The sequence below is a fragment of the Bubalus kerabau genome, chromosome 4 (assembly GCF_029407905.1).
Source record: "Bubalus kerabau isolate K-KA32 ecotype Philippines breed swamp buffalo chromosome 4, PCC_UOA_SB_1v2, whole genome shotgun sequence".
Classification (NCBI taxonomy): domain Eukaryota; kingdom Metazoa; phylum Chordata; class Mammalia; order Artiodactyla; family Bovidae; genus Bubalus; species Bubalus kerabau.
In genome coordinates, this window is record NC_073627.1 from 103,499,390 (window position 1) to 103,511,890 (window position 12,501).

Genomic DNA, 12,501 nt, shown 5'->3' on the forward strand with positions numbered 1-12,501 from the left:
ATAGAAATTTTTCCCTGCTAGCTGGCGTTCCTTTCCTGAATTCTTCCTCCCATTCCCTGTCATTTCTCAGAATTGTCTTTCACCCCACATTCTAATTATTGTAGCATGTGTGTGTTATGTACTATGGTTCAATGTTTAAAATCCCACTAGGAACATGGCTGGTATACAGTATTTAAAATTCAACACAGACTGTGACTGTTATTCAATCACTAAGTCATACCCAACTACACAACCCATGGACTACAGCATGCCAGACTCCTCTGTCCTCCATTATCTCCCAGAGATTGCTCAAATTCATGTCCAACAAACTGTGATATCTGACATCAAAAAGGTCCCCTGGAGAAGAGCATGGCAACCCATTCCAGTATTCCTGCCTGGAGAATCCCCATGGACAGAGGAGCCTGATGGCTATGGTCCATGGGGTTGCAAAGAGTCAGACATGACTGAGTCACACACACACACACACACACACACACACACATGAGGAAATTAAATTCAGGGACTGCTTCACCATTTCTAATATAACAAGTGATAGTACAATGAAAATAAACATACCATGACACATCACACATTGATCCCCATGCATAAAGCATGAGTTAGGAATGAAGGCAGAGGATGTATCACTGAACTTCTTCATTTTTTATGTCTTAGGGAGTCACTTAAAATTGATTGTTCATAATCAAGGGTATTTAATTTATTAGCCTTTCAAAACCAAGCATTTTAATGTAATATTTTCAGCCATTATGTAAATGAATGTTTAAAGGAATTAAGTATTTATCATTTTGAGAGCTGATAAAAGTTCATTTTCCTAATTTCAAGTCAGAGGTATGAGAAAGGGTCAATTTGGAACATTTATAGAATTTAAATGACTTGTTATTTATTGCTACTCTTTCAGTCTTTAAACAGCAGTGGTTCATAATCCCTTTTGGACCAAACCATCTTGATGGATCTGACGCCATAAAAAAAGGGTTAGGGTTAGGGTTAGGGTTAGGGTTAGGATGGGTTAGCTTCCCAGAAATCCACATATATGCCCAATTTTGAATATAATTTCAGAGAGTCCACAGCTGCCTGCATCCAGCCCACAGACCCTTTGTCCACCTCCTTGAACAGAATGTACTTAGTTGCTCAATCGTGTCCAACTCTTTGTGACTTCATGGACTGTAGTTTGCCAGGCTTCCCTGTCCATGCGGATTCTTCAAGCAAGTATACTGGAGTGAGTTGCCATGCCCTCCTCCTAGAACAGGGATCCCTGCTAATCAGGCTAAGACTCTGTTTCACAGGCTTAAACTCAAGATGATTAGTCATTTAAACACGCACACCCACCAAAATTGACTGCTTAAAGAAACTTGAACTAAATTATCCCTCATAACAATGATTTATCCATTCCTTTTTATTGAGTGTCACTTTAATAGGTAAAAACAAAAACACTTGCTACAAGTAAATATAAGACTACAGAAGAACCAGTATACTGAACTCTACCATCCTGTCCCTTAAAACAAAATTCCTGCTAATCATTCACACTTAAAAAATCTGCTGCACAAAGTCCTAACTCACATATTCTTTTTCCAGTAACCAAAATTTTGACCAAAGTGAGTCCTCTTTAATTTTTAAAAAACTATTAGCACTTTATTCACAATGAGAGACCAATGAAAAAGTCATTCTCACACACACACACACACACACACACACACCAGTTGCTCCCAATTTACTTTAATCCATATTTTGCTTAACTTAATAGAACCACTAAGATATTGTCTAATTTCTAAAATAGATGAGATTTAGACATTCTTAAAACTGAAAATCTTCAACACTGTCATTCATGATGTTATATCTCTAGTATCCTTTTTACTTCCCATTCAATTGATCAGGTCAAAAATTAGAAAGAATGCAATTTCATTATAGGCAAACATAACAAGTATAAAAATTGCAACAATTCACTCGAGATTTTTTATTACATTTATATCTACACGATATTAGAAAAAAACTGTATAAATGAGAAAGCTACTGAAGGGCAAAATCGAACTCCTGGCTTTATTAGATGCAGACCTAACATTTTTCAGATAAAATATTTGCAGCTGCCACCGTCAATCAAGATTTCAATAGAAACCAAAGATGAAAGCATTCATGCATAAAAGGCAACTGTGATAATTATGATGTGCAGACAAGATAATGGAAAATATCCAAGGCTGCTTTTCATATTATGTATCAAGTGCTGCCTTGACCTAGACATCCTATAAGGCTCCCTCACATTTACTGCATTATTTTATCATTTTAATTGTTTAGCAGAATTCAATTAATTTGTCTGACATCTGCTCAGGAGACAGAAATCCTCCACTGTCTTATAGGGTCTTTCCCCTGAATCATTTCTCAAAATAATGCTGCAAAAAATTTTCAATAAACACGCAATTGAGTCTAAAGTTCCTTTTCAACCTTCAAGTTTATTAATCTCTTACTGATTAAGCTAATGGCATCCATTTTTCTGGAATGTCATTTTCAGGCAGTTTATATCAAAGTGTATACAGACAGTTTACAGCAAAAAATTTAACATGTGATTCCATACCGCAAAGTTTACATTGCTCCATTTTAAAAATTCTGGGGCAGTGAGGTGAACAGAAAATGATAGAATAATTATCACAGAGAACAGAAGAGTCCACAGCATATAGATTTAGCACAAAGTTCACTGCCTGTGTATTTAAGGATTATGGTAATCATATTCTAAGCTGTGCTATAATCTATTATCCAGAACCAGGATCCATCCACTTAATATTCATAAAAATAGTCCATAACAAAGTTCAAGATTACAATTACATTGCTATTATTACTGTAATGTATTACATTATAAAAACACTAAGGCTTTATAGTTATTAGCCTGCCAAAATTATAAGAATGCTTTTAACAAACATGATACCCTATTCTTTCTAATACTCTTCCATAATTTGGAGGAAAGCAACTTTTAGATGTCATTAACAATATCTGTTCAGAGCTGTCAAGTCAGTGTCCCTATTTTATTATTAAATGAAAGCATACATAATGCAGGGACAAAATTCCTCTTCTACAAGATTGGCACACCTGATTGAAAAAACAGTGCTCCCTGAGGATTCAATTGAGAATAAAGGCAGAATGTCTTATCTTTAGTTGTCACTCAACGGAACTCCATTTTCCTCTGGAAATAAGTCACTAGTAGTCTACATCATCCTGAGTTAGGGTGGTTAGCAAACCAGAAGGGGGTGGCAGGGGGTGAATATGATTCTCCCGCCTTGTGAGAGAAGTAAGAGCAAGGTTGCCTGGCATATCTTTAAGGGAAGGAATAAAAGTAAATGGCACTCTCAGTAGATACAAGTGGGCACAGAGTGAAAGTAACTGATAGAATTTCCCAAAGAATGGCTCAATCTGGCCCTTAAAGATGGACAAGCTCAGTTCAGTCGCTCAGTCATTTCCGACTCTTTGCAACCCCATGGACTGCAGCACGGCAGGGTTCCCTGTCCATCACCAACTCTTTGGAGCTTACTCAAACTCATGTCCATTAAGTCAGTGATGCCATCCAACCATCTCATCCTCTGTCGTTCCCTACTCCTCCTCCCTTCAATCTTTTCCAGCATCAGGGTCTTTTCAAATGAGTCAGCTCTTCACATCAGGTGGCTAAAGTACTGGAGTTCCAGCTTCAGCATCAGTCCTTAAAATGAATATTCAGGAATGATTTCCTTTAGGATGAACTGGTTGGATCGCCTTACAGTCCAAGGGACTCTCAAGAGTCTTCTCCAACACCACAGTTCAAAACCATCAATTCTTTGGTGCTCAGCTTTCTTTATAGTCCAACTCTCACATCCATACATGACTACGGGAAAAACTATAGCTTTGACTAGATGGACCTTTGTTGGCAAAGTAATCGCTCTGCTTTTAAATATGTTGTCTAGGTTGGTCATAGCTTTTCTTCCAAGCAGCAAGCTTCTTCTAATTTCATGGCTGAAGTCACCATCTGCAGTGATTTTGGAGCCCCCAGAAATAAAGTCTGTCACTGTTTCCATTGTTTCCCTGTCTATTGCCATGAGGTGATGGGACCAGATGCCATGATCTTAGTTTTTTGAATGGTGAATTTTAAGCCCAGCTTTTTCACTCTCCTTTCTCATTTTCATCTAGAGGCTCTTTAGTTCTTCTTCACTTTCTGCGATAAGGGTGGTATCATCTGCATACCTGAGGTTATTGATACTTCTCCCAGAAATTTTGATTCCAGCTTGTGCTTCATCCAGCCCGTTATTTCGTATGATATACTCTGCATGAAAGCTAAAGAGGTAAGGTGACATATACAGCCTTGACGTACTCCTTTCCCGATTAGGAACCAGTCTGTTGTTCCATGTCCAGTTCTAACTGTTGCTTCCTGACCTGCATACAGATTTCTCAGGAGGCAGGTCAGGTGGTCTGGTATTCCCATTTCTTTCAGAATTTTCCACAGTTTGTTGTGATCCACACAGTCAAAGGCTTTGGTATAGTCAATAAAGCAGATGTTTTTCTGGAACTCTCTTGCTTTTTCAATGATCCAGCAGATGGTGGCAATGTGATCTCTGGTTCCTCTGCCTTTTCTAAATCCAGTTTGAACATCTGGAAGTTCACAGTTCACATACTATTGAAGCCTGGCTTGGAGAATTTTGAGCATTACTTTGCTAGCACGGGTGATGAATTCAATTGTGCGGTAGTTTGAACATTCTTTGGCATTGCCTTTCTTAGGGACTGGAATGAAAAGTGACCTTTTCCAGTCCTGTGGCCACTGCTGAATTTTCCAAATTTCCTGGCATATTGAATGCAACATTTTAACAGCATCATCTCTTAGGATTTGAAATAACTCAACTAGAATTCCATTGCCTCCACTAGCTTTGTTCGTAGTGATGCTTCCTAAGGTCCAACTGACTTCGCATTCCAGGATATCTGGCTCTAGGTGAGTGATCACACCATCATGGTTATCTGGGTCATGAAGATCTTTTTTATATAGTTCTTCTGTGTATTCTTGCCACCTCTTCTTAATATTGTTTGCTTCTGTTAGGTCCATACCATTTCTGTCCTTTATTGTGCCCATCTTTGCATGAAATGTTCCCTTGGTATCTCTAATTTTCTTGAAGACATCTCTAGTCTTTCCCATTCTATTGTTTTCCTCTATTTCTTTGCACTGATCACTGAGGAAGGCTTTCTTATCTATCCTTGCTATTCTTTGGAACTCTGCATTCAAATGGGTGTATCTTTCCTTTTCTCCTTTGCCTTTCACTTCTCTTCTTTCACAGCTATTTGTAAGGCCTCCTCAGACAACCATTTTGCCTTTCATTTTCTTGGGGATGGTCTTCCTCACTGCCTCCTGTACAACATCACAAACCTCCATCCATAGTTCTTCAGGTACTCTATCAGATCTAATCCCTTGAATTTATTTCTCACTTCCACTGTATAATCATAAGGGATTTCATTTAGGTCATATCTGAATGGTCTAGTGGTTTTCCCTGCTGCTGCTGCTAAGTCACTTCAGTCGTGTCCGACTCTGTGCGACCCCCTAGACGGCAGCCCACCAGGCTTCCCCGTCCCTGGGATTCTCCAGGCAAGAACACTGGAGTGGGTTGCCATTTCCTTCTCCAATGCATGAAAGTGAAAAGTGAAAGTGAAGTTGCTCAGTCGTGTCCGACTCTAGCGACCCCATGGACTGCAGCCTATCAGGCTCCTCCGTCCATGGGATTTTCTAGGCAAAAGTACTGGAGTGGGGTGCCATTGCCTTCTCCAGGTTTTCCCTACTTTCTTCAATTTAAGTTTGACTGGCAATAAGGAGTTCATGATCTGAGCCACAGTCAGCTCCCATCTTGTTTTGCTGACTGTATACGGCTTCTCCATCTTTGGCTACAAATATAATCAATCTGATTTTGGTATTGACCATCTGGTGATGTCCATGTGTAGAGTCTTCTCTTGTGTTGTTGGAAGAGGGTGTTTGCTATGACTAGTGTGTTCTCTTGACAAAACTCTGTTCGCCTTTGCCCTGCTTTTTTTTGTACTCCAAGGCCAAATTTGCCTATTACTCCAGGTATCTCTTGATTTCCTAATTTCGCATTCCAGTCCCCTATAATGAAAAGGACATCTTTTTGGGGTGTTAGTTCTAGAAGGTCTTGTAGGTCTTCATAGAACTGTTCAACTTCAGCTTCTTCAGCATTACTGGTCCGGATATAGATTTGGATTACTGTGATATTGAAAGGTTTGCCTTGGAAATCAACAGAGACCACTCTCTGTTTTTGAAATTGCATCCAAGTACTGCATTTCAGACTCTTTTGTTGACTATGATGGCTACTCCATTTCTTCTAAGGGATTCTTGCCCACAGTAGTAGATATAATGGTAGATGGACAGGTAATGAGAACCTACTATAAAGCAGAGGGAACTCTACTCAATCTCTGTGGTGACCTAAATGGGAAGGCAATCCAAAACAGAGTGGATACATGTATACCTATAGCTGATTCACTTTGCAATACAGCAGGAACACAAATTGCAAAGCAACTATATTCCAGTAAATTAATTTTTAAAATTAATTTTAATTAATTTTAAAAAATTAATAAAACAGCAGCTAAAACTGTTTAAAAAAAGTAAGAGAAGAAGATGGACAAGGTCAAGGGAAGCACAACTGGATGAAGGTAGTCAAAAGGTACAAACTTCTACTTACAAGATAAATAAGTACTAGAAATGTAACAAATAACATGATAAATATAATTAACACTGCTGAGTGTTATATGTGAAAGCTGTTAAAAGAGTAAATTCTAAGAGTTTTCACCATAAGAGGAGATGTTTTTCTATTTTCATATGCGTATGAGATAATGGATGTTCACTAAACCTATTGTGACAATCATTTCATGATGCAAGTCAAATCATTATGCTGAACAGCTTAAACTTATAACATGTTGTATGTCAAGTGCATCTCAATAAAACTAGAAGAATAAAGAAAACAAAGAGGGACAAAGTCTTCAAAAAAAAAAAAAAATTTCAAGTTCCAGTAAAGTATGCTTAATTTTACTAGTCTAAGAAGGCATACAATATTATGCCTGTCCTGTTACCTGGAAACATTCACCTTCATACTTCAAGCACTCTCAGGCCCAAGGGAGGGCGATTTAACACAACCCTTTGGTGAAATGATATGGCAACATGAAAAGTACCCATAAAACATCCTAGAGCCCAAGATCCAGTATCAGTACTTCTCGGAATTTGTCTCAATGGTACAACTAAAGGAAATACAAATTTTATTGACACAGTGAAGTACATTACATAAAGGAGAAAAAACTGGAAATAACTAAAATAGGTTAAGTGAAATCAGTTGACAAAAAACAAAGCAGCCAACTAAAATAATCATGATGATTATGCAATATGGAAAAATTAAAATTACTCAATGAGAAAAATACTTAGAAGCCAATAACTTGAAAAGAATAAAATTAACATAGTGACATTCTACTCTGTAAAAATACCTCAGAAACAAACAACCTATCGTGTAGATAACAGATAGCAAGCTTACCTTGAGCTAGTCTTTCCAGTCGTTTTCCATGTTCCGGGGGTATTGCATACCTAAAATTTTAAACACAAATAACAGCTTTAGGTTTGTAATTATTCAGCTCGTATCCTAAGGGTGTCTGTTTCTAAATAATTTCATGCAAAAAAAAAAGTCAATCCCAAACTCCACATAGATGAACTAAGCAGAATATTAGAAAACCAAACATAGAGCTGTATCTCTTAAACACTAATCAGAGGAAACATAAACTTAAATCATCTATTTCAATGCCCCAGATCACCATTCCAACCACATCTTACACATTAGGGAACAAAGGCCCCAAGCCACCAAACGACTTGGACAAGGCAGCACCTGGCCACAAAATGGAGATTAGAGCCTCCCTTGTAACACTCACAACACCATAGCAATCCAGGGCTATTTTGGGTTTTATGTTTTTTGTTTCAAGGTTGTTTAGTTTGGCCTTTGTTTTTAAGCAGAGTTATTTTTAAAAAACCTTTTTAAAAAAATTTTTAAAAAAACTTAAAAATTTACTGACAAGCAGGACAGAAAATGAAACTATTACATCAATGTTTGTATCTCCACCAAACCTTTCTAAGAATATTGTACGTTTCAAATATTTTTTTAAATACAAGTTTACCAGCCATAAAAAAAGTTGCTTTTATTGATTTCACAATTATGTAACTTTTAAAGTCTTGATATATAGAAAAAGAATCGTCGGGAATTCCCTGACACTCCAATGGTTAGGACTCGGCACTCTCACTGCCAGAGTGCAAGTAGAATCCCTGTGTGAAAAAAGGAATTGTTCATCCTTGGACAACAGAAATTCTTCAAGTATTACTCATTTCTAGTTTGGTGTTTTAAAAAGTTAAATACTTGAATTTGTTTACTGTGAACTTACTAACAAATTTTAAAATAATAATCTTAAGTTAAATGATGATTTCATGTTTTAAATAAAAATATGTTAATCTCCAGACCTACATTTGCTGTTTACTAGCTCAAGATATATTAAGTACAAGTTAGGTTTTTACTAAAATAACTTTTCTCATTTTACTTAACACCACACTTGGTTGCATTTAATGCCACTGATAACATATGCAAAACTTAATTGGATCCGATGTAACTAGGCAATTCTCTAAAAGAAAATTCAACCATATATCCTGTTGCTTAAGGCACTGTTAATAAAAGTGTTCCAACTGAATTGGAAGATAAAAATTTTAGCATAACTAAATGATAATCACTCAACATATTTATACAGTAGTCACTTCTTAACAATGTTTAATCCCTGGTTTACACTATCAAATATACCCAGAAAAGGGGACACACACACCACAGACAAGCAAAACATACATGCTAAGACATGCACATGTATACACACACAGGCATGCACTCATGTAAGGGCTGGACATGGAGATATTTATATTTATATATCCAGATTCTTAAAAAATGATATCAAAGTTACAGTTCATTAGTCTGAAATTCAACTATCTGCTCCCAGAAAATATAAGTGTAAGTAAATATAAATGTATATATAAGCATAAATATAAGGATAAAAAATACCCTTGACATAGTCTTTCAGTTGGTTCTCACAACTCTGACAAAAATCACATGGCCAACACATAGCCATCACATCTCTAAAAAGGGTTCTAGTAAAAATTCTCTGGAGGTTAATCATTAGAAAGATTTTTGCCATATACTATACATGTATCAAAAATTCTTTAAATTAGACACACACTGAGTGTGCCTCCTCAATGCAGCTTGGGTCACTAAGGTGTAATTGACCATTACAGGTGGAACCTCACTTTGTGATGTACCCTTCCAAACCTACCCTCCGTGATGTGCCCAAGTCATCTCTGCAAACTACAGATCTGACCATGACAAAGCCGTGGGTCTTCTTCCATGGCTGACTTACCTGAAGGACAGAAGGTGAGCATTTTGCAGGGCGCACAGACCTGCTGCAGTCCTAACACCTCTTCAGCTGCATCTACTGATCAATGTCCAATCAAATCCTGTTCTTTGGCTTTACCAAAGAAGCCACTTCTAGTGCCTTTGTTACTTCATACCTCCACTACTTTCCATCCCCTATTTCTGGGCTTTGTATACTCTTACTATCCCCATCCAGCCAACAAAACCACCACTTCTTTTTCTCGCCCAGCTTGAGTCACCCCCAGGGAGAGACCCACACTCCTCCTTTCACTCTATCAACCACACAGCAGATAGCCTTCCATCATGGAACTCAGAATTTAATATTTTTTTACTTTTCTGTCTCCCTTTCTCCCTTCAAACTCACTAGGGGCAAGGACCAGTGTCTCTTCTGGAACAGAGCACCAGAAAAGCAGATGCTCAGAAAGTGTTTGCTGACTTTTGTGGGCTCTCAAATGATGAATCATGTTCCTGATCAAACATATGGAAGGAAGGATGGAAGATGTGGAAGGATGGAAGATGTGGAAGGAGAGGAAGAATACAGGAAGAAAAAAAAATCATGAAAGTGAGAAACTAGAAGAACAGGCAAGAAATTATATAAGCCAATACCTCATCTCCTAAATACAGGGTCAGCCTGGCATACTCAGGACAACTCTACCGGTTTCAATTTCCCAATTCATTCAAATGTCCAATTCAATCAAATCTTTCTCCCAGGACTCTGTACTTTCAGTGTGGACTCCCCATTTTGCCTTCCCTTCTCTTCGTCCCCTGTGGATCTCACCCAGGGCTCTAGTGCATAGAAAATCCATGGACTGTGAAGGACAAAGTGTGCTCACAGTAGGTAGGCAAGACTGGGGGACCTAATTTCCACTTAAATGGCATGGAAATGGCTGGGTCTGCCCCCAGTAGACCATTACCATCACTAAACTATCTCCTTGGGCAGCTACAGACTTCATATCACTATCTTAGCATAAAAACTTTTATTCCTTACTGCTTGGCTTTCAAGATCCCAACCCCCAAACACAATTTAGCCACAGCCACAAATATCAGCAGTCCACTTCCAACAGTCTGGACTATTAATTATTCCCTCCCTCACAGGGGTTTTGACCTCACTTCTCACCACAAACAGCCCCTCCTTCCTACTTCAAAACCCAACCTCCCAATCCCTGCCCAGATTTCACCTCCTCGATGAAGCTTTCTTTGACCACTGGAAACCTCAGCAATTCTACTTCTTTCCTACCTTCCAGAGACTTTCCCTTATACTTCTCACATAGTGTTTATCATCTACTGCTTTCCACAGCTAGCTGTTGTGTGGTGTGAATACATCACTTTTGTGTGGATAGGCACCGTGTTCTGTGACAGAACACCCACCACCACACAGAAATTCTCAAATAAATTATCCCTTTTAACCTACCTAGTACAGTGAGAGGGTCTGCTTCGCAACTGGGTACTCTGTGCCACCACTGCTCAGTTAGGCAACTGATTCTTAATTCTTTGAAGATATAAGTGTGTTTTATACTTCTCTGTATCCTTGGAAAACCACCATTATGTCTACCATTGCATACCCACACATACGTATTGATTTGCTGAAATTACTAACTGTTCATTTAACCTGTAGGACAGTGTATTTGTTTCTGACATAATGAGTATGACAAACAGTTCTGCTACCATTAAGAAACCATGAATCACTAATAAACTAGTAACATACTAATTAGATATTTTATTTAAAATTAGCATCTTTTATGAATTAGAGGGAGGAGAGATCTAATCTGAAGGCCAAGGAAAACAGAATAATCCTTCTAAGCACATCTTTGGGTGGTTTACTCAAAGAATAGACCCAAAATGGTATTATCTTGGTGGCTGAAATTTACACACATTATCTTTAACTGAATAGTATCAGGCTGACATTTCAAACTGTCAGTAGGTGAGACTGTTTTTCAATTGGTACTAGATCCATTTCTTTGATTTAGGCTTTGTCTATGAACTGGTCTCTGTATTGCTCATTTCAAGATATGTTCAGACCGTTAGTCCATCAGAAATGTTTAGCAGCACTACTCAGAGGGTAACTCCCATTTCTCTGATAATCCCTGATGTCCCCCTAATTTCTTTCAGGAAACCATCAAGGACAGTTTCACCAAGCCAAGGGCCACCAAGAGGAGCTCCATTTCCAAGTCCAGGCCACGCTCAGGCAGCTCAGTCCTGAAACAGCACAGACCTCAGCTCCTTTCCCCTGATGGAGGCTGTGTGTGAAGTCGCACTGTCCTCCTTTGCATATATTTCCTCTTCTTCCTGCTGTTTCACTCTGTCATCTCACACGAAGATTCAAGCTCAAGTCCCCAAAGATTAGTTTTCTGACAGACAACTCTAAATTGCCTTTCCTTCTTGTACGAGCATAAGCAAGTTATACTTTCAATAGTTACTAAAGTGTTGAAAGCTGAGTGAAAAGAAAAACTGACCAATAAAATTACATCGCTCATCACAGCTACCATTATCAAGCACTTATAATATGCCAAACCTCGTGCTAAGATCCTATGATCGAAGTTCTCTTACTAACACCTCCATTTTACTGATGACAAAACTAAGGTTTAGAAGGATTCATTTTGTTAAGCAAAGTCGATGATAGACTAGTATCCAAGCCCAGATCTGAGTCTAGAGCCCAAGATGCGCTCTCCAGCCCCATATCCCAATCCTGTTTCCTCATCAGTCACACAAAGATGCCAAGAGGAAGGAAGTGACAGGGGCTACCAAGCCCATCCCTTCCAAGGAAAACCCACACCATTTACAATGATCACTGCAATTACTGCAGAGTGAGCCAACTTTTGGAAGTAAAAGTTTTCTGCCTGCTAACAGGCCAAAGTCCAATATTCACACAGAATACTTCTCCCAGCTACCCTTCTTACATTACCCACTTTTAAAATTCGCAATTGAAAAAAATCACTACCTTTGAAACTAAAGTAATAGTATATACCAAGCAAATGATAATGACATTTTAAATGAAGTGCAATTACAAAAAACAAAGCCATCAAATCACTACTCAAAACTTGTCTTTGGTTCTTGTTACAAAAATCTT

General features: G+C 38.3%; 1 protein-coding gene across 33 annotated transcripts in view; it reads right to left on the bottom strand.

Annotated features, from left to right (window-relative positions):
* The window catches only part of KDM4C (lysine demethylase 4C), a 405,440-nt gene that overhangs the window by 307,667 nt on the left and 85,272 nt on the right, over window positions 1-12,501 (bottom strand). For 32 of the 33 annotated variants that reach the window (XR_008713536.1, XR_008713537.1, XR_008713538.1 and 29 more), the window contains one exon: window positions 7,518-7,567. Coding sequence is in view for 27 of the 33 variants with exons in the window: in XM_055578102.1 (XP_055434077.1) it covers window positions 7,518-7,567 (50 nt within the window). In the remaining 6 variants the exon portion in view is untranslated. Of the gene's footprint in view, window positions 1-2,418; window positions 6,382-7,517; window positions 7,568-12,501 lie in introns of those variants that run through there. The other variant, XM_055578120.1, reaches the window with a different exon arrangement.